Source organism: Grampus griseus (genome assembly GCF_964374135.1).
Source record: "Grampus griseus genome assembly, chromosome: 14".
Classification (NCBI taxonomy): domain Eukaryota; kingdom Metazoa; phylum Chordata; class Mammalia; order Artiodactyla; family Delphinidae; genus Grampus; species Grampus griseus.
The window spans coordinates 30,655,840-30,678,359 of record NC_139008.1 but is presented as its reverse complement, the minus strand read 5'-3'; the positions used below and the strand labels follow the sequence as shown (position 1 = coordinate 30,678,359).

Below are 22,520 nucleotides of genomic sequence, written 5' to 3'. Positions count from 1 at the left end.
ACATAACAACACGTTAAACACAGTTAACACTGCTGTATGTTATATGTGAACGTTAAGAGAGTAAATCCTAAGATTTCTCATTACACACAAAATCTTTGTTCTGCTTCTTTAACTTCGTATTTATATATGATGAATGTTCACTAAACATATTGTGATAATCACTTCATGATGTATGTAAGTCAAATCATTATGCTGTACACCTTAAACGTATACAGTGCTGTATGCCAATGATATCTCAGTAAAACTGGGAGAAAAAATTTTTACGAAACAAAAAAATTGTGCAAAGATTGGCAACATTTTACATTTTCCCTAGTGTTTGATGTAAAACAGCTGGATTCTCACATCTGTTTCTGCATTCAATCTGTTGCAAAAGACATAAATTTTCTAGAAGCTTCTGGAAAATTCCATTGAACACTTGCGACTATGAGAATGAAAAAGGCCAATAACATCTTCCTATTGTTATGAAAATAGAATGACCTTGTAGACCTCCAGGGATCCCTGGACCATATTTTGGGAACAGACTGGGTTAGAGTAGGTTTTTCTGTTAATGACCTATTTCTAGATTGTCCGACCTTGGCTCATTTTTCTAGTAGCCAGTAGTTATAGGCAGGCAGCTCCACCCTCCATGATGAGGAGGCCTTAATCGAACTAGCTGATGGTGATATTTCCTGCACCCGGTACAGTGAGGGTACTTAACTATTCAATGAACCCAGGATAATCACCAAAAGTGTGGTTATTCGGCCGCAGAGTAGGTCTCTTTAAGTCTGATGCAGCCTAGCTTGGCAGATCCCTGGGTCGATTTAGGAAACTCGAGAGAACACAATGGGGCCATGACCACTCGCCTGGGTTGCAAAATTTAAGGAGTTGTCACAAACCTCTGAAAGCAAGATCAATTATATTTTATTGTAGTGTTTTAAAAATTCAAATGGGTTAGCCAGTGCTTGCGGACGGGCCGCCTGTTTTTGTAAATACAGAGTTTTAATAGTGATTTTCGGAAAACTTTCAGTTGCTCAAAGTAGAGGCCCAGCTCAGGCGCTTGGTCGCGTAACCCGCTGGTAAGTCTAACGTCCTGACAAAGAAGCGCGGGAAGGCGAACTTTCCGCACCCCTCAGCAGACTTCCACTTCCCCGCCGCGTTCTCCCCGCCCCCTTCACCCGCTCGTCTCTGATTGGTTGGGCTGCCGCAAGTGCGCGCTGCCATTGGCCGGAAGTCCATCGGGGCTGGGCGCAAGGGAAACTTACCTCAGCTGGTTCGCGCGGAAGCGTTATTGTGCTCGGCGGCAGCGGTTGTCGGCGGTTGTCGGCGGTTGTGGGGCGAGAAGCGGCTGGCGCGGCGCCGCTCTAGGTACGTTGGGGCCGGGCGAGAACCCTGCGCGAGCGACAGTTGGCCGGCACGGAGGTTTCTTGCGCGCCGCGCGCCTGAGTGCCGGCCTCCGGAGGCCTCGGAGCGCCGCGCGAGCCGGGCGGTTGCGGCGGGGTTGACTCAGATGTGTCCGCGGAGTCGTTGGGGCTCCGACCCGGCCGGCAAGACAACGGCGAAGGGCGAAAGGACGTGTCTCCACCCGCTGTCCGAGCGGGCGGCGGGCAAAGCAGGAGTGGTGGGCGGCGGCGCGGGCGAGTCGGGGCCGCGGAGGGACGTTGCCTCAGGGTTTGGTACTCGCCGAGTAAGTAAGTGGAAGCGTGGGGCCCTACCGGACTACATTTACAGACTAACGGAGAAAATGTAGTAGTCCTCCGCGCAACTTTGGGATTCCGTCGCCAAATTTCCAGGAGTTTCAGTTATAATTTATCTGAGGAAACCAGGTGCCAGAACAGTTAAGTGATCTTCATCAGGTGGTGGGGAGGCTTTCCTTGATGTACATTTTATGCAGAAGGTACTAGAACATCAGGGAAAACAGAAAATTCCGAGCCTTAATGCCCACATGCCTTTTTAAAGGAAAGCGCCTGGAGCACAAACGTGTAAAGTACACCTGTGGAGCTCACCAGTGTTGGGATGCTGTGATTGAAGGATGAAAGCCGTGTAACGGCAGGCGTGGTTCTTTAACACAGTTTATTTTTGAGGAAGTTAAAGAGAAAAAAACCATTTCCTGCTTGTCGCCCTTCCCTCACCTACTTTCAATTTTGGCAAGTTCAAGAATGTGTCCTGTACAGAGGAAGCAATTATTTTGCTTTGTCTCTCTGATTACAACCTTGCTGTGCTTGGAAAACTGGCTTGGAAAACTGACTTCCACCTTTCCGTGATACTGTGTTGAAGATGAAGTTTCCAACATTGTAAGCCAGCACGTGTTGCTTGCTTTGTGACGAGCCGGTATTCACTGCTCTGGAGACTCATAGATGGTCAAGACCTAGAAAAAGATGATCATACTGAGTAATTCATTAGGAATAAAATGTTAAAAAAATAGAAGAATTATGTGAAACCCACTTAAACGGGCTGTTATGCTAGATTGGGATTTCATACTTCTTTATTATGATTTTGTCATATATTGTAGCCAGTAAATGACTGGCGACAACTATTTGCAAAACAAATGGGGAAGAACGTTCAAGATAGAAATAATTTATATCACAGGAAAGCTATTGAAAATACAAAAATGAAGCATCTGGCTGAAGGATTGATTACATTGAGTTCAGCTCTTTTGAAGTATGTCTTCTTAGTTCGTTCATCCTTCAATACATTTTTGGAAATGTTGAGTCTGACCGTAATCAAATTAATCTACTTAACTCTCAGTCTTATCTGCAAATTTGTACAGACTACATCCTAAGATTGACTTCTGCCTCAACAGAAGTGCATGATTTGCATCTTTTAAGAACTGGTGTATCTAGGTACATCTTGAATTTTCAGCTGTTTATCTTATTGACGCTCGTACTTCACCTCAACCTTCAATTCTGCTGTATTTCCTTGCTACTTAATATCTTGAATTCTGGTATGAAAATATTGCATGATCCCTGCATCTTTGCATGTGCAAATCATGTAGTTCTCTTATAGTGGGTGTGTACAGATGTATTTCATTTGATATCAAATTTTAAATAATATATTGGATACTTGTTAAAAATAAACTATGATTTTAAATGCACAAGAGTACTAGTTCTCATTAAGTTGAGTGAGATTATATTAGAATACAAAGAAACATATTCTTCTGTCTTATTTTGTCTCATGTCCTTACATTGTTTAAATACTTATTCTGTTCTCTAAAGCTTAGTTAAACCTTGACCCATACCTTTAAAATGCATTACTATAGACTCAGGTAACTTCGTATCCTTTTTTTATCTTTACCAATCTACGTAGGACAGAAAGATTGTAGTCGGGTAATATCTAGAGGGAAGTAAACATAACTGTTTGGGTAGGGGAGATAATTGGATATAATGTGAATTTTTGAATTTCTGATTAAATTTCTAGGCATATAAGGGGTGTTTGTGTACAGATCTTATTAAATTTAACCGTTAATTATATAGAGGCACTATATGTATCTACTAAATGTGGTATCATTAGTATACCTTTGAAGTTCTACTGTATATAGTGCTGCTGATATGAAATAGCTTATGGTAAAGCTATGGCAAAACTTGCTGAGGCCTGTTCTGGTACTCTTTATTAAGGAAAAAATAACCCTGGGTGGCTTTCCAGAGGTTCATTTTTATAAGTTGAGTATTCATTTAGGCAGCATTTAATAAAACTTCTACATGAAAAGCATCTCACTGAGGATATAAAAGTAAGACAAGTCTCTGCCCACAAATATCATGACTAAAATATAAATTTCTAATGGGAAATTCAGATAAGGAAGTAGTTCTCTTGGGGGAAGTTTTTCTCTGAAGAGATGATCTTTAAACGAGACCTTGAAGGAGTGGAGAATAAGGGAAAATGTTGGTATATGACCGTTCTGATGAATTTGAAAAAAAAGTGAAGAATAGGTTTATAGGAAATTCAGAGATAAAATTTAATAGCTTCAGGAAAAAGGAAATATAAAAAAGACAATGTAGTCGTGATTCTCTGGTTATGTATTTGCTTGTAACAACTCAAGTATTGATTTAATTACAAATGTGATGAAAAGCTGTATAGGGTATAGAAAAGAGCTAAATCCTCATCTGTATGTATAGGACCTTGATAGTGGCTAAAATTTGTAATTCAAGAAATACTACTGTGAATGTATTTTAAAATACTGAGATTAAAAAAAAAGTTAGTTTAAAATGATTGTTACTAGGCATTGAGTGTTGACAAGCAACTACTTTATTTCACTGTGAGCATTTTATGCTGCTTAATTTTTTTTTTTTTTTGGTGGTACACGGGCCTCTCACTGTTGTGGCCTCTCCCGTTGCGGAGCACAGGCTCCGGATGCGCAGGCTCAGCGGCCATGGCTCACGGGCCCAGCTGCTCCGCGGCATGTGGGATCTTCCCGTACCGGGGCACGAACCCGCATCCCCTGCATCGGCAGGTGGACTCTCAACCACTGCGCCACCAGGGAAGCCCTATGCTGCTTAATTTTATACCACTATGTCGATAAAATTTTTTTAAGTAAAAGCAAAATTCTACTAGCACTTAGAAGATGCTAATGCTGCTGGTCCATGGACCACATTTAGGGTAGTAAGGATTAGTTCATGCTCATTATAAGATTGTCACCTGGCACAAGTTGGTCATGTTTTGTCCTTTTGTCGACCACTATATATCCCTTAAAGGTAACCTTGTTACTTCATAATATCTGATTTGTACTTGTGATATGAGATTTGAGTCTTACAATCCTGGGTTTAAATACTGGCTCTGAACTGTGTTTTTCTGAACAAGTTATACAACCTAGCTTAGATTTGTTTTGGTGTAAATGTAAAATATAACAGGAATTGTGCTTTATTTAGTATTGATATTTATAATAAGGTAATATCTCAGCAACAAGGATCACTAGAGATAGAGACATTTTGTAATGAGAAAAACCAGTCCAGCACCAGGAATAGAGAAAATAAACTCAATCAGTATGTACCCATGGCTTCAAACTATATACTGTAGGGGGGGAGAGACAGTGATTCAGTTAAAAGAAATAGACAAATCATAGTGGAATAGACAAGTTGTGGAATCATAGTGGATCACTCTGAACACACTCCTGTTTTAATAGCTGGAAGATTATAAACAACACAGCTAAGAAATTTGAACTAGTTGGCGTCGACATAGAATAACACTGTACCCAACAATGTTGGAATACAGGTTTTCCTCAAATACACATGGAGCTTTTGAAAAAATTGGCTGTGAAACTAGCCTCAACAGATAATACAGGATGGAAATTATTCAGAGGACATTCTCTGATTACAGTGCAATTAAATTAAGCTAACCTTCAACAACAAAACTGCAACTTGGAAATCTGCAATTGCCTGGAAATAAATGTATTTCTAAATAATGCACAGATCATAGAAGGAATTATAATGGAAATTAGAAAATATTTTGAACCAAGTAATAAGAGGGCTTATCAGAATTTGTGAGACTTGACAAAGAGACAGGACTTAGAGGAAATTTTGTAGCTTTAAATGCAAAAAACCAAAAAGGACTGAAAAAGATTTGAGTTTTATCTCAAGCTGGAACAAAAATCAAGCCTGAAGAAAATTGAATCATAAAACTAACAGGAAATGATGAAATAGAACACTGCATACAATAGAGAGGAAAGTCAGAATGTCAGTGCTTTGACAGTATTGATTAAATGGATAAATTTCTAGTAAGAGTGACCAAGAGAAAGAAAAACAAAACATGTCAGCAATATCAAGAATAAAAAGAGACATCACTACAGATCCTGCATATATTACAAATGTAATTAGAGAATATTATGAAGAACTTTATAAACTTGAAATTCTGTTAAATTTTGAAATTTTGTGTGAAAAAAACAAAATTAACAGAAAAGTAAAATATGAATGATTCCTATATCTATTTTTAAAAATTCAAACATAATTGAAAACCTTTATCACTAAGTTAACTGCAAGCCCAGATGGCATTATGATGAATTATTTCTAACATTTAAGGAAGGAGTAATACTATTTGCAGACAAAAACTCTTCAGAGAATGGAAAAAGACTTTCCAGTTTTTTAATGAAGCCAAAATAACCCTGATTTCAAAACCTGATAAAGGAAAAGAATGACTCATCTTTCTCATAACATTGATACAAAGTCCTAAAAAAATGTTAGCAAGTTGAATACAGAAACATGAAGCAAAAAAATGGGCATATTATGACTGACTGAGGTTTCTTTCAGAAATAAGCTAGGTTTAGTATTTTAAGAGATCAACCAATATGATAGAAGTTAATTGAAAAAATGAGATTATATTATCTAAATATATATGAAAAGGATAAAATTGAAAATGCATTAATGATAAAATCTGGGAATAGAAGGGTATTTTATTAATCTAATATAGAGCATTTGTAAAACGTATAGCAAAAATCATAGTGGTGTTAGTGAAACTGCACACCCCTTTCAAGATTGGTAATGAGTGAAGGATGCCTGCTAACAGCATACCCATTCATAGCATACTGGAGGTTCTAACTAGTGCAATAAGAAAAATAAGGCTTAGCAAGAAAATTATGACACTACATAGAAAGTTCAAAAGAACTTACTTGGTTTAATAAGTGAATTTAATGAATTAGTTGGAGATACGATCAATAAAAAAGCACTGATTGTATTTCTATATGATACCAGGCAGAAAAATGAAATTTTAAAGTGATGCCACATAGAAAGTATTAAAAAATGAATATTAAAAAATGAATGCCTATGGGATAGAGGAGCAAAAGACATGAAACATATAAAACAAAGTAAAATGGTAGCCAGAAATCCAGCTATATCAATATTAATGTCAAGTGTGAATGGATTAAACAATCCAGTCAAATACCAGATTGTCAGACCAGAGGAAAAATAGCATCCAACTATATGCTGTCTGTAGGAGACACACATAGATTGAAAGATACAATTATGTTGAAAGTAAAAGCATAGAAAAAATCATGTGAATAGCAACTATAAGAAAACTAGAGTGGCTATACTAATTTCAGACAAAATAGACTTTAAAATAAATATTAGAGGTAAAGAGGGACATTTTGTAATAAAAGGTGCAGTCCCTTAGGAAGTTATAACAATTACAAACATGCCACTAACTAGCGCCAAAATATATGAAGCAAATATTGACAAGAACAGAGAAGTAGCAGATTTCAACAATAATAGTTGGAGACTTCAATACAACACTTTCATAATGGAAAACTAGGTGAAAGATCAATTAGAAAAGACTTGAATAACGCTGTAAATCAACTAGACCTAAGAAACATCTTTTGAACACTCAACCAAACAAAAGCAGATTATATTCTTCTTAAATGTACATAGAAAAATTTCCAAAATAGACATTATGCTAGGCCATAAAACAAACCTCAACACATTTTAAAGGACTGAAACCACAACAAACTACATTCTGTGACCACAGTGGAATGAAATTAGAACCTAAGAAGAAGAAATTTGAGAAATTCACAGCTATGTGGAAATTAAACAACACACTCCTAAATAATGAGTGAGTCAAAGGAGAAATCATGAGGGAATTTAGAAAATACTTTCACATTAATGGAAATGAAGACATAACATACAAAACATTTTGGGTGCAATTAAAGCTTTTCTTAGGAAATTTGTTGTGATAAATGCCTATATTTAAAAAGAAGACTTCAAATCAATAAACTGACTTTTAATCTTAATGCAGAAAGAGGAAACTAAACCTAAGCAGAATGAAGGAAATGATTAGTAAAATCAAGAAAGAAAAAAATAAAATTAATAAAATCAAAAGTTGTTTTTCAAAAAGATCAACAAAATTGACAAACCTTTACCTAGAGTGACCATGAAAAAGACTCAAATTACTGAAATTTGGAATGAAAGGGTGCATTACTACTGATCTTGCAGAAGTTAAAAAGATAATAAGAGACTCCTATAGAACGATTCACTTATATACTGATCAGTTTTATAGATGAACTAGACAAATTCTTTTTTTTTTTTTTTTTTTTGTGGTACGCAGGCCTCTCACTGTTGTGGCCTCTCCCGTTGTGGAGCACAGGCTCTGGACACGCAGGCTCAGTGGCCATGGCTCACGGGCCTAGCTGCTCTGAGGCATGTGGGATCTTCCCAGACCGGGGCATGAACCTGTGTCCCCTGCATCGGCAGGCGGACTCTCAACCACTGTGCCACCAGGGAAGCCCTAGACAAATTCTTAACAAGACCAAAATGAACAAAACTGACTCAGGAAGAAATAGAAAATCTGAAAAGCAAGTAAAGAGATTGAATTAGAACACAAAGAAAAACTCAGATGGTTTTTGTTGTTGAATTCTACCAAGCGTGTAAAAATACCAATTTCTTACAAATTCTTCAGAGAAATAGAACAGGAAGGCACACTGCCCTGATCATTCTGTGAGGCCAGTATTATCCTGGTAACAAAACCAAAGACACTGTAAGAAAATGACAGAACAATATCTCTTATGAATATAGGTGCAAAAATTGTCGACAAAATACTAGCAAGTTGAATCCAGCAACGTCATGACCATGTAGGGTTTATCCCAGGAATGCAAGGTTGGTTTCACATCCAAAAATATATTAATGAATGTACCATATCTGTAGAATAGAGAACAAAGCCATATGGTCATGTTAATGCTGAAAAGGCATATTCTGACAAAAATCCAAGGTTCCTTCATGGTAAAAAAAAAAAAAAAAGCAAAGAAGTAGGGTTAGTTGTGAAATTTTTTTTAACCTGTTAAGAGGTACCTGTGAAAAATCTACAGTTAACATCATGCATAATGATTAAAGACTGAAGGTTTTCCTCCTAAATAGGGAGCAAGACAAGGATGTCCACTCTTGCCACTTCTAGTCTACATTATACAGGAGGTTGTAGTCAGGACAATTAGGCAAGAAAATGGAATAGATTGGAAAGGAAGAAATAAAACTGTTGACAAATGACATGATCTTGTATGGAGGAAATCCTAAGGAATCTGCAAAAAGCTATTCTGAGATGAGAATAAGATCAATAGAGTTGCAGGATGCAAGATAAATATACAAAATTCTATTGTATTTCCATGTACTTGCAGTGAAAAATTCTGAAGTTTCATTAACAATAGTATCGAAAAGTGCAAAACTTTAACTCTGAAAAGTAAACATTATTGAAAGAAATTAAATGTCTAAATAAATGGAAAGACATCCTATATTCATGGATCAGAACACTTGATAGAATGAAGGTAATTGCTCCCTAAGTTGATCTAAAGATTCAACACAATCCCTGTTGAAGTGCCATCTGGCTTCTTTGCAGAAATTGTTAATCTGGTCCTAAAATTCACATAGATATTCCGAGAACTCAGAATAGCAAAAACAGTCTTGAACATTGAGGACTCACACATCCTGAATTCAAAACTTACTAGAAAGCTATAGTAATCAAGACAGTGTGGTACAGGCATAAGGCCATACCTATATATCAGTGGGATAAAATTGAGAATCCAGAAATAAACCTTCACATTTATATAGACAATTGGTTTTTGTTTTTGTTTTTGTTTTTGCATTATGCGGGCCTCTCACTGTTGTGGCCTCTCCCGTTGCAGAGCACAGGCTTCGGACGCGCAGGCTCAGCAGCCATGGCTCATGGGCCTAGCCGCTCTGCGGCATGTGGGATCTTCCCAGACTGGGGCATGAACCTGTGTCCCCTGCATCGGCAGGTGGACTCTCAACCACTGCCTCACTAGGGAAGTCCTAGGCAATTGGTTTTTGATGAGAGAAACAAAACAATGAGGGAGAAGGAATGGCCTTTTCAAAAGGTGCTGGAACAGCTCTATGTCCACATGTAAAAGAATAAGTGTGGACCTTCTCCCTCACTTTATTACTAACACACATAAAAATTAACTCCAAATGTATCCAAGGTAAAACAATAAAATTTTTAAACAGAGATAAATCTTCATGACCTTGGATTAGGCAGTGATTTTTTTTTTTAGGTATGACACTAAAAGCACAAGCAACAAATGAAAAAGTAAATTGGGCTTTATCAAAATTTAAAACTTTAGTTTCTCAAAGTATACCATCAAGAAATTGAAAAGACACCCACAAAATGTGAGGAAAAGTTTGGAAATCATGTCTATAGGGACTTAGATCTGGAATATATAAAGATGTCTTACAAGTCAACCATGAAAAGTCAGATAACCCAATTTTGAAGTGGACAGATGAGCCGAATAGTCATTTCCCCAAAAACAATACACCAGTGGCCAATAAGCTCATGAAATAATGCTCATCATCATTAGCCATAAGGGCAGTGCAAATTAAAATGACAGTGAAGTCATCACTCACACCAAGATGCAATACTAAAACAGACAGATGATAATGAGTATTGATGGATGAAGAGGTGCTAAAATTGGATCCCTCATACTTTCCTGGTGTGAATGTAAATTGGTCCAGACCCTTTGGAAAACAGTCTGTTTCTTAGAAGGTTAAATGTAGAGTTACTGTATGATCAGCAATTCCATCCTTGGGCATATACCCAAGAGAAATGAAAACCTGTTCACACAAAAATTTATACGTGAATGTTCATAGCATTATTTATAATAGCCAAATCTGGTTCTTTAGCAAGATGTGAATATCCAGAGTTATTCTTGAAAGTACAGTTTACCCTTGAACAACATGAGTTTGAACTATGCAGATCCACTTATGTGGGTATTTTTCAATAGTAAATATTATATAGTACTACATGATCTGCAGTTGAATCTGCTGATGGAGAATTGTGGATATGAAAGCATCATAACCACATATATGAAAGGCCAACTGTAAGTTATATGTGGATTTTCAACTGCACGAAGAGTTGAACCCCAACCCCTATGTTCAAGGATCAAGTGTGTGTGTGTAAATATAATGTAAGAGTAAAGTAAAACCTGGGATATAAAGTTCTAAATTCAGTGAAAAGAAATCTCTTGACCTCAGTGGTTAATGAAATGTTAGCTGAAAAATGCTTTTAGGGAATGTTTAAATATACTAGGCTCCACAGAATTGTAAAGCATTTGTAGACCTTAAAAAATAGGACATTTTTAGGGCTTCCCTGGTGGCGCAGTGGTTGAGAGTCCACCTGCCGATGCAGGGGACGTGGGTTCGTGCCCTGGTCCGGGAGGATCCCATGTGCCGCGGAGTGGCTGGGCCCATGAGCCATGGCTGCTGAGCCTGCACGTGCGGAGCCTGTGCTCCGCAACGGGAGAGGTCATGGCAGTGAGAAGCCCACGTACCTCAAAAAAAAAAAAAAAGACATTTTCATACTAAAATGACATGGAGATAAACATAAATAATAAAATGTAAAACATAACAAGTTATAAAAATCAGAGGGCATAAAACCAAATGTAAACTAAAGCTTTAATGTGTCATTTACAATAAATGTAATTGGATTAAATTCTCCTATTAAAAGACATTAGTTTAAAATATTTTCAATAGGTTTTATAAGAGACATCTAAAAAAAGTTGGTGGGGTGAATAACAATATATTCAGCATGAGTTACATCACCAGATAAAATAGAATAAAAGGGACAGATTAGATTATGTTTTTACAGTTCAAAATTAATAGGATGCTTTCAAACAATTACAGGCATACCTTGTTTCATTGCGCTTCTCTTTATTGTGCTTCGCAGATAGTGTGTTTTTTACAGATTGAAGGGTTGTGGCAACCCTGTGTTGAGCAAGTCTGTGGGCAGCATTTATCTAACGGCCTTTGCTCATTTGTGTCTCTGTCACATTTTGGTAATTCTTACAATATTTCAAAACTTTTCATTATTATATTGCTATGGTGATCTGTGATTAGTGGTCTTTGACGTTCCTATTGGAATTGTTTTGGCATTTTTTGGACAATAAATTATTTTCAAATTAAGGTATGTATATTGTTTTTTTAGTCTATTGTACACTACACTACAGCATAAATAGCTTGTATATGCCCTGGGAAACCAAAAACTTCATGTGAGTCACTTTATTGCAGTATTTGCAGTGTCTGGAACCTAACCTGCAGTATCTCCTAGGTATGCCAGTATACATCTGAGGGAAAGCAAAATTACATCCCTTCCTATAACTATATCCTAAAATCTAGATGGATTGAGGATGTAAATTATAAATGACAAATCTTTAAGACTTGAGAAAATGTAGATGACCTGTCGTTCTGACCTTGTGCTGCAGGACAGTGCCACGATTCCAAAGACCTCTGTGAAACGTGGCTTATTTGCAGCAAAGGACTCAAGTCTAAATGTCAGGATGGTGATGCCGGTGATCCCCCAATTAGACTGAGTTGTTGCTTTTTATGCTCCCAGTAATAAATTTCACTCACCCTCACTACAACACGTAAACTATTTCTTCACCTTTTAGGCAGTTACTAGTACAGTTGACCCTTGGAATTATTCTCTTTTTTTAAAATTCTTTTATTTCTATAGCTCTTTTTTTTTCAGACTTCATTTTTTTAGAGTAGTTTTAGACTCACAGCAAAATTAAGAAGAAGATACAGAGATTTCTCATATATCCCCTGACCCCCACATGCATAACCTCTCCCATTATGAATATCCCCCACCAGAGTGGTATATTTGTTATAATTGATCTTGATTCTGGTTAAATGGGTGTATTCAGTTTGTGAAAATTCTTTTAACTGAACACATGATATGTGCACTTTTCTGTAGGTACTTCAGTAAAATGTTTGGGAAAAAAAAAACCCAAAATAAAAAAATTAAAAATTGATCAACCTTGCTAGAGAAAAGATTTGGTTTGTCTTTGGAGAATATTACAAATATTGTATTCATGAAAAGGCTGTCAAATATGTAGTCATATAGAGAAAATAGAGTTCTATTTTGTATCAGGCCCTTAATGAAAATGTGCTGTTTTTCTGGATTTCCTGATTTTTATGTATACATAAAATAAATATTTATTTAGCCTTCAAGTCTAACAAATCCTGGAACTGTTCCTGGTCGAATGATATAGTGAATGAAAAAAATACAGTAAATGAAAACTTCGAGTAAGAAAATAGATAAGGATAAATCAAATTATTCAGGTAGCTTTGACTGGGTTATTTGCACCTTAAAATGTCTTAGATTCTGTCTTCGAGTTTAATAAGTGCTCTATAGTTTGTTAGGTAACTGGTCTATCATGTATTATATAATTTTTTTTTTTTGCTTGTATTATGCCTTTAAGTGCCTTGTAATTTGGCAGTTTTCCTTTCTTTTAAACCATTTACTTACCTATGGTTCAGATCAGGCTTGATGTGGGTACTGAGAAATAAATACTAAAATATTTTTCCCTTCTATGTAGTAGATTTTTCTAAATTAACAGAAATAATTCAGAATTAAGGATGTATTGAAACCTAACTTGGCTTTCTTATTTGAACTAGCATCACGTTGTGTATTTTAGTGCTCATTTCATACTGATGATTGTTGAGAATTACTCGTGCAGTACCATTAATTTGGAAATTTGAACATTAGGAAAGCTTTAAAAAGGTGCCACGGTATGTAGAAAATGGAACATTCCACACAAAACATTGTTTTTCGTTTTTATGAAGAAATGCAACTTAATCTTTAGATTATCTAAAGTATGGCCTACTTGGATTATTTAAATCAGAACTTAATGGTTACAGTAGTGAGGTGATATAACAAAAAGTGGCCAGATAAATGATCAGACTTAGTATCAAACAGAGGCTTACTGACAGTATAAATTTTGACTTTATATAGAGTTATAGAACAAAATTAAAATTATCAATGACAGATGAAAATGGGTATATTTTTCAATAAAAGTCATTATCTAAATCTGGAAAGATTAGTCTCGGCATTATTTTAATATTGTAAGTAAATGTTAACTTTTGTCTGCTAGAGATATTCATTTAAATATGGTATCTTAAATTCTAGGATATGAAAGATGGCAAGTCCAGATAGAAGTAAACGGAAGATCTTAAAAGCAAGAAAAACAATGCCTGCAAGTTGCCGGAAGCAAGCAGAGATCCTGAATAAGTCAAAGAATGTTGAAGCACTAAAAACAGCAGCAATTGGGAATAATGTGTCAAGTAGTAATCAGAATTCAAGTACTGATGTCATAAGTAGCAAATGTAGACATTCTGAAAATGATGCTTCCTCTTTGGACTCTATAAAAAATTCAGTATGTGCACCAAAAAGTAAAGTATTTTCTCAGAACTTAATAAAACCACTAGAAATTGTTGATTCGAAAACAAGATTAGAATACACTGAAGAACAAGTTGTGTACCCTTATGAAAAGCCAAGTAAAACAGTAGAATCTCCCAGGAAACTCTTCACACAAGACGCAAAAGATTCACAAAACACTTCTGAAAGCCATTTTGAATGTCAGGCAATTGTAACACGATCCATTTTTGAACATGAAGAGGATTGTAATCTGAAATCCATTTGCTGTCCATCCAGTGTATTGAGTGGTGTAGTTCAGATGTCAAAGTCTACAATAACCAATACCTTGGATGATAAGAGAACTGACAAGATAGTTTCCTATTTAGAAACAAACTCCAATTCTGAGTTTCGTGATAGAAGACAAAATAACACTTTAACTTTAAATTCAGATATCCCTTTTGTGCCTGTTGATAAAATACCTAACTTGGTAAATTCAGTCATTTCTAGTAACTGTGCTGCTGACATTTTGAAAAGTGAAGAATCCTGTAGAACCTGTCATTCCAGCATTTTAAGTTGTGAAAGTACAGATGCAAAGTGGCTGTCCTCATTTGACACTGATAGTAATAACAGTAAGTGCATACTTACGTTTCTCTTGGAGAAGTTAAAATAGTTACTTTGCTTTGGGCAGTTTCATAATCTCAGAAACAGTAGAGTACACATAAACAGGAAAACAGTAAATGATAATTATTTCAGAGTATCTTATTTCTGAACCATTCTTGGCGGGGAGGGGGAATGGTATCCTCTATGTCCAAAGGGAAGTAAATTCTGGCAAAGAAGGAATCAATCACTTTCCTTTGAAAGTACAACAAAATCAAAAGGTGGTTTATAGAAATTGCTTGGTTTATTTCATTTACACCTTTTTCTTTTTTTTGAAGTTTTATTAAATTAATAAGGAGGCTAGTTGAAAGGCAGAGTGGGTTTTTTAAATAGTTGAACCCATTTCTTTCCATAGAATTGGCCTGTATATCACATGCCAAGTGTAAGCGGATAGATAATGAGAATACATACAGGTTTGTGTGTAGAGTGAGAAACACATCAAATAATTAACCAATGAAGTTCTAGGGTTATAAAGTTATTAAAATAGCACAAATAAATTTCATTAAAAGGGTGTTTTTGTAGGTTAATGAAATATAAGAAAAACTTGATTTACTAGGATAAATTGTATTTGTTTTCTTGTGTATGCTACAGAGTGATCATTTAACAAGGTGAATTTTAAATTGCTTAAAAATAATAGTAGGACCACCTATTAAAAATATGTAGGACTGCCTAAGTAACTCTAAAAATAATGTAAGACCACCAAGTAAATAACTGTAAACAGAAGATCAAATGCTGTAATTTATTGTTTTTGTTAGTATTAAGTGTATATTAAATACTCTGGAAGGAAAGTATATCTGAGACCAGGACTAAAATACTCTTTTTTTTTAAGGATTAGTTTGTCAGAATTTTTTATACATTTTCTAAAAAATGCTGCTGTGGTCACATTTTAGTTTTTTAATTTGCTTAGGGGTCCCTAAATTAGAGAATTCCCCTGTTTCCTTCGTTGGAAGGAGTATTTTTCTGTCTCATCTTTCCGTCTCCCCAAGGCCATAATCAAAAGAAGAGGACGTTTTCAGAACACAAAGAAAATGTTAAGCGTGTGAAAACTTCAGAGCAAGTTAATGAAAATATTTCTCTAGCTCTGGGAAAGCAAACAGCATTGCTGGAACAGGTAAAATATTGGGCTTAAATATTTGCTTCAGAAACTTTTACTTTTGATTAGTAAAAAATGGTAAAAGTTAATTGATCTAAACAATGAGTACAGATAACTTTCATGATGCAGGGCAGGTATATGAAAACTGAATTATTAGCAGGTGGAGATATTAGGGAAAAATAATTGTTTACATCACCAAAACATCTCTAGATCCTTCAAAATGATCCTATGCAGAGTAACCTACAGAATCACATGAAGGTAGAGTGCTGTGGTAGAAAGAGAATGGGCTTTTTAGTCAATATTATGCTCAAATCTCTTCAAGTCAGACACTACCTGACCTTGAGCTTTGTGAACAATTCTGTCTCTTTTGTACTGGTCATGGCGTTCTTGATCTGCAGCTATAGCTGTTTATTATCACAATTGACCACTACTTCATAGACCCAGGCAACCCGGAAGTTCATTACAAAGTCCTGCTACATTCAGGTTTACTTGCCCTAATTTCCAAGAAATTAGGGAAAGGTTTACTTACCCTAATTTACACAGATATGGTGCATTATCTGACGTTTTGCTTTTATAGCATCCTTAAGTGTACTTTTCCTTTTCTTTTTGCCCCATTTCATCTCATTGTACTACAGTTTCCATTAATGTCTGATCAACTCTGACTTTAAGTGTAATGAGCTTCAATTTTAGTAGGTCCTGTATCAAGACTTGTTTTGATGATCATGTTTTGCTATTTTATTACCACTGAAATGCCACAACTAAAAGTCATTATGTGATAGATTGTCGTCAGCTATAGTACACCAAAAAATGTCCCAATCCAAACTATCCTGCTGTTTCAGAAACAAAAACACTGTTTCTAAAACAGGCCATTACAATTACATAGTTACATGTTATATCAACATATATTCACATAATAAATGGAAACCATTGAAAGACTCATGCAGAATCAGCTTAAAAGGTGAGTCAATACTTCCCCTTTCTACTTCTTATTTTCTTCTGCAAGACCAAAGGAGACATTAATAAAAAAATATGTAAATATTCTATTGTTTGCAGGGATGGGGTAGTGGAATTATGTTAAACATGGATCTAGCTTAAGAAGTTGGGCATTGCAGCTGTGTTACTCCCAGTGATTAGTAGCTGATTTCAGAAATAAGTTCTGATACGGACATATAAATACAAAATTTAATCTTCGAACATTTTAATTTCACTGGCACAGAAAAATCAGAGTTTTCATTCACTACTATTATCTATCTCACAAAATACTTGGTCCAAGTTAACAAAGAATATGGTCCTTGCCAGTGAGGTTGAAGGAATGCAGTTTATTTGTTATCCTCCCCCACCACTACCACCAGAAGTTTCTTACATTGTCGGGTGACAGCGTGGGATTTAGCTAATTCCTATCTTTTATCTGTCTCTCAGTAACTAGCTCTCCCTCACTTGATATTTTAATTCCTGTCTGAACAGTTAACTCTCTAAACCACATCTGTTTGTTTTTCTTGTTTGAATCCCAGCGGAATAGGGCCTCCCATTCTGATATTGTTCTTCCCTACTGAGAGAGTCCCAGAGCAGTTAACTCTTATCTTTTGAGGTTTCAGAAGGATCTTGGCCTGGTTGATTCCAATTAAATTACTGAAGTAGAGGGGTTTTTCTTCCGAAGTCCAAGTTGTTAACCCTACCCACCATTGGAGAAAGTTGAGGCGATAGGGGGGAGATATATATATATATATATATACACACACACACACACACACATACACACATAATTTCCAGTTTTTCTCCAATCTTTAGGCCACTTTGCCTACCATCTGCAAATTGTAGCTAGGACTTCATCTGATTCTATAATTTTTGACACATTACCATCTGCAGAAGATATTTATGAGGTATTTGGTGGAGGTTATTGTGTCTTCCTTCTGTATGAAGACCATAACCACTAAATGAGAACAAGTGTGTACTCTACACTAGAGGACGCATGCCTTGGAGGGCAGTTAATCCAAAGTAACCAAGTTTTAAGAGTCTGCCTCCATCTGAATCACCAGGAGTACTTGTTTAAATTGTGGTGTCTTCAGCTCACTACTAATTGTTTTAAGCTTCTCTTTTCTCAGACTTACCCGATAAGAATCATTAGTGGTGCCAGGCCTCTTTTCAGGAAATTGGTGAATCAGGGTAGGTCCTAGGAATTTGTGAATTTAACAAGTATTCCATATGATTCTTCCTTACCAGGGAAGTTTGACGAACACTGTATGGCTTTTGCTTCTTAGCAAAACAGTATTTCTGTATTCAAAACAGTTAAATTTGTATTCCAAGATTCATCAGGGTATGAACTTCACGTATTGACTTCAGCCAGTGAACTGGCAAGCATGCAATAATCCATAAAAACCACACATGGGGACAGGTAATGGCTGTCAATAAAAATAGTATGATTTTCTGAGCACTTATTTACATAATACATATGTTTTGAGCTGTTATTAATCAGATATTTAAAAGTTGTGAGAGTACAAATGACAATCATGTCTAATAATGTTGAGAAACCACTGTAGAAATGTTAATGAAGCATTACAGAAGAAATCGAGTAGATGATAATGTTGAAGATCAAGAACAATAGGGAATGAAAAGGAAAAACCTTGGGAATAATCAAATAAAATTACTGAATATGACTGATCATCTGGGTGACATCAGTATAAAGGAGTTTAACATAGAAACTATGTGCTACAGTTTTGAGCACCAAGAAACAAAATGATATGGGAAGATATAAATATTACTAATAAATACCTTAAATATATCATGACAGAATTTGTTATTAAGAGAGACTACCTACTATGTTGTGAAAGTTGCTAAAAGGGGCATATACATTGAGCAAACACCTGCAGTGGATATTTCTGAATGTATGGCTCAGCAAAGCCATTAATATCAGTAGGCACTGAGATTAATTATGCTACCTGAAAATAGGCCAACCTATTTTCTGAAAACTAGCCAGATAATGAAATTCATTAATGTTTCATGTGCTAACTACTATAGTCTGATAGAATAGCATGCATTATGCCAGATAGCATTAGTCACATAATTGCTTTTTTCACTTAAACAATAAGTCATCCCCTCCCCCTGCAAAAAAAAACTAAAGGAGATTATCTTGTATATTTATTTCTTTCATTTCAATTCAGTGTTTTCCATTTTATGGAGCTCTTATGCATATTATCTTTTTGTTCTTATGAAAATCCTATGAGCATCACTTGTTCAACATTGTATGACATCTACCCATTTGTGGACCAGGCAAATGAAGCTCAGAGATGTTGTGACTTCCCGAAGGTCATATAGCTTGTTAATGGTGGGGTCAAGGCTCAAATTTTCATAATTTCCTTTCTGTCTACTACAGATCAACCAGCCATTTTCACTGGGCTCTGGTTTTCAGATAAGTGGAGTCCCTTTTCATAGAATACTAGGTTTCAGCTATGGTCATTAAAAAGTATAAATGGGATATATATAGACTTTTACTATTCCTTTAATTTGTATTATGGAATTCAACCAAAACTGTAGGAAACTAAAATTAACACTAGGAGAATAAATTTAATTTCTGACTTACCCATATATTTAAATATTAGATGTGTTCTGCTGAATTTGCTATTTAACTTTTATAAACCATATTGACATAGTAATATAAATACATAAATAAAGTACCTGTTATTAGTTACAGTAAATCCAGAAAAGAGCAAAGCTGTTTTTAAGAAGTAGAAAATAAAATTGCTTTTAAATTTGAAACGTGGAGTGTTTTGGTTTTTATTTTAACATTCTAGGTCGGACATTTGATTCGACAGGAGATCTGTAGTATAAATTACAAACTATTTGATAACAAACTGAAAGAATTGACTGAACGCATTGGGAAGACACAGTGCAGGAGTAAACATGAAGCAATAGCTGATGAACTCTTTGTAAGTTTCTAATTTCATTTTATTTCATTTGAGTCCTTTTAAAAAGTAGAATTTAATGATATTTTACATATTAGGAAAGGAAAACAGTAAATGTGGACCCAAATCTGATCCCTGGCCACAACCCTGATGTGCTATACCATTGGTAATATAAGTTATTATATCTCAGCTGTATTGGCCCTTGAGAAATACTTGTAGAACCATCAGCCATTCTGTGTCAGTTCAAAATATATTCTATATTAGAGCTTGTATAACCTGTTTCAAACTTTCTTTAGGTTTTTTGTTTTGTTTTACTCTTCTAGGGTTACTTGCTAATTGGTGTTTCTACCAACATTAATTTTATTGTGGACCAATTAGAAGTTTGATTTTTTTAATCTTCTATTGTTGAACATCTTATAGTAGATCAAACCTGATTTAAATGTTTGGCTTACATAAGAATTTCTCATTTATTTGGTGGATGCCTAAGTCTCACAAAATTACATTGGCAAATATTTTTCTCTCCACCTCTATATGATATATTATTTGGTACTCTGGTTTTGTATTTATTTGTTTTTCTCTTCTAGACAAAAATAAAAAAACTTCAAAGACGTATTAGAACAGTAATGTTATCTCGAAGGAATTGTGTGGAACCAAACGTGGTATCCAGCAATACAGCTTGTAAGGTTGGTATAAACGTATAGGAGTTTTAATAACTTACTTGCCCCACATTATAAGTAGTTGGATTGTAAGAGCAGAATATACTTCCAACGAAGACATAGGTTTAAAAGACAATAAATTTATACTTAGAATGTTCCTCTGACTCTATCTCTGGAGAAGATACCCTCAGATAGCCAAAAGTAAATGCCACCTGTATTTATTTCATAAAGTGAGTAGAGAGGTGATTTGTGATTGCCTGTACTGCCTCCCTCCCCGCCGTTTTATCATGATGAAAAATTTCAAACATAGAAAAGCTGAGAGAATTTTACAGTGAACGCTTGTATAATCAACGTCTAACTTCTACCTTTACTCTTTTAATAAATTTATTTTTGTCATGTATCTGCCAGCCTACTCATCCCCTAAGCCATGTTCATATTTGGTACATTCATAAGTACTAACGTATTTTGTATCAAAATACACTTTGCAGTGTACACTTCCAAAATATTTCAGCATGGGTATCATTAAGTAGAGTTTAGTATCTGTTTATATTTTTTATATAAAATTTAAAATAGGGCTTCCCTGGTGGCGTGGTGGTTGAGAGTCCGCCTGCCGACGCAGGGGATGCGGGTTCGTGCTCCGGTCTGGGGATCCCACATGCCGCGGAGAGGCTGGGCCCGTGGGCCATGGCCGCTGGGCCTGCGCGTCCGGAGCCTGTGCTCTGCGGGACAGGCCACAACAGTGAGAGGCCCGCGTAACGCAAAAAAAAAAAAAAAAAAAAAATTTAAAATAATCATAAGTATACATTCACTGAATTTTTTCTTATGTCTTTATTCCCTGTAGTATCATATTTGCGCTAGCCTCAATAAATCAATTGGGAAGCATTTCCTTCCCTGTTTTCTGAAAGTTTGTGCAAGATTTTTATCACTTCCTTAAATGTTTGATAGAATCCACCTCTGAAATCTGGGCAAGGACCTTTCTTTGTAGGAAGACTTTTTCCTGAAAATGTAATTCTTTCATAGGTATAAAGTAATTCAGATTTTCCTATTTCATTTTGTGTATTAGTTTTGTAAGTTATCTTAGCAAGGAATTTGTCCATTTCATCTAAGTTGATGATTTTGTTGGCATAAAGTTATTGATAAAATTCCCTTGTACTTTTAACCTTTGTAGATCTGTAGTGATATACTCTATTTCATTTCTGATACTAGTATAATCTGTATTTCCTTTTTTTCTTTCTTTCTTTCTTTTTTACATCTTTATTGGAGTATAATTGCTTTACAATGGTGTGTTAGTTTCTGCTTTATAACAAAGTGAATCAGTTATACATATACATATGTTCCCATATCTATTCCCTTTTGCGTCTTCCTCCCTCCCACCCTCCCTATCCCACCCCTCCAGGCGGTCACAAAGCACCAAGCTGATCTCCCTGTGCTATGCGGCTGCTTCCCACTAGCTATCTACCTTACGTTTGATAGTGTATATATGTCCATGCCTCTCTCATGCTTTGTCACAGCTTACCCTTCCCCCTCCCCATATCCTCAAGTTCATTCTCTAGTAGGTTTGTGTCTTTATTCCTGTCTTACCCCTAGGTTCTTCATGACATTTTTTTTCGTAAATTCCATATATATGTGTTAGCATACGGTATTTGTCTTTCTCTTTCTGACTTACTTCACTCTGTATGACAGACTCTAGGTCTATCCACCTCATTACAAATAGCTCAATTTCGTTTCTTTTTATGGCTGAGTAATATTCCATTGTATATATGTGCCATATCTTCTTTATCCATTCATCCGATGATGGACACTTAGGTTATTTCCATCTCCGGGCTATTGTAAATAGAGCTGCAATGAACATTTTGGTACATGACTCTTTTTGAACTATGGTTTTCTCAGGGTATATGCCCAGTAGTGGGATTGCTGGGTCATATGGTAGTTTTATTTGTAGTTTTTTAAGAAACCTCCATACTGTTCTCCACAGTGGCTGTACCAATTTACATTCCCACCAGCAGTGCAACAGTGTTCCCTTTTCTCCACACCCTCTCCAGCATTTATTGTTTCTAGATTTCTTGATGATGGCCATTCTGACTGGTGTGAGATGATATCTCATTGTAGTTTTGATTTACATTTCTCTAA

General features: G+C 35.9%; 1 protein-coding gene across 1 annotated transcript in view; it reads left to right on the top strand.

Moving 5' to 3' along the window:
• The first annotated feature begins 1,230 nt into the window (after positions 1-1,230).
• Positions 1,231-22,520, top strand: part of ATF7IP2 (activating transcription factor 7 interacting protein 2) — a 75,780-nt gene continuing 54,490 nt past the window's right edge. The window contains exons 1-5 of the mRNA XM_082669579.1: positions 1,231-1,344; positions 13,858-14,714; positions 15,729-15,853; positions 19,624-19,758; positions 20,319-20,417. Of these exons, the coding sequence (XP_082525705.1) occupies positions 13,868-14,714; positions 15,729-15,853; positions 19,624-19,758; positions 20,319-20,417 (1,206 nt within the window). The 5' untranslated portion in view covers positions 1,231-1,344; positions 13,858-13,867. The remainder of the gene's footprint in view (positions 1,345-13,857; positions 14,715-15,728; positions 15,854-19,623; positions 19,759-20,318; positions 20,418-22,520) is intronic.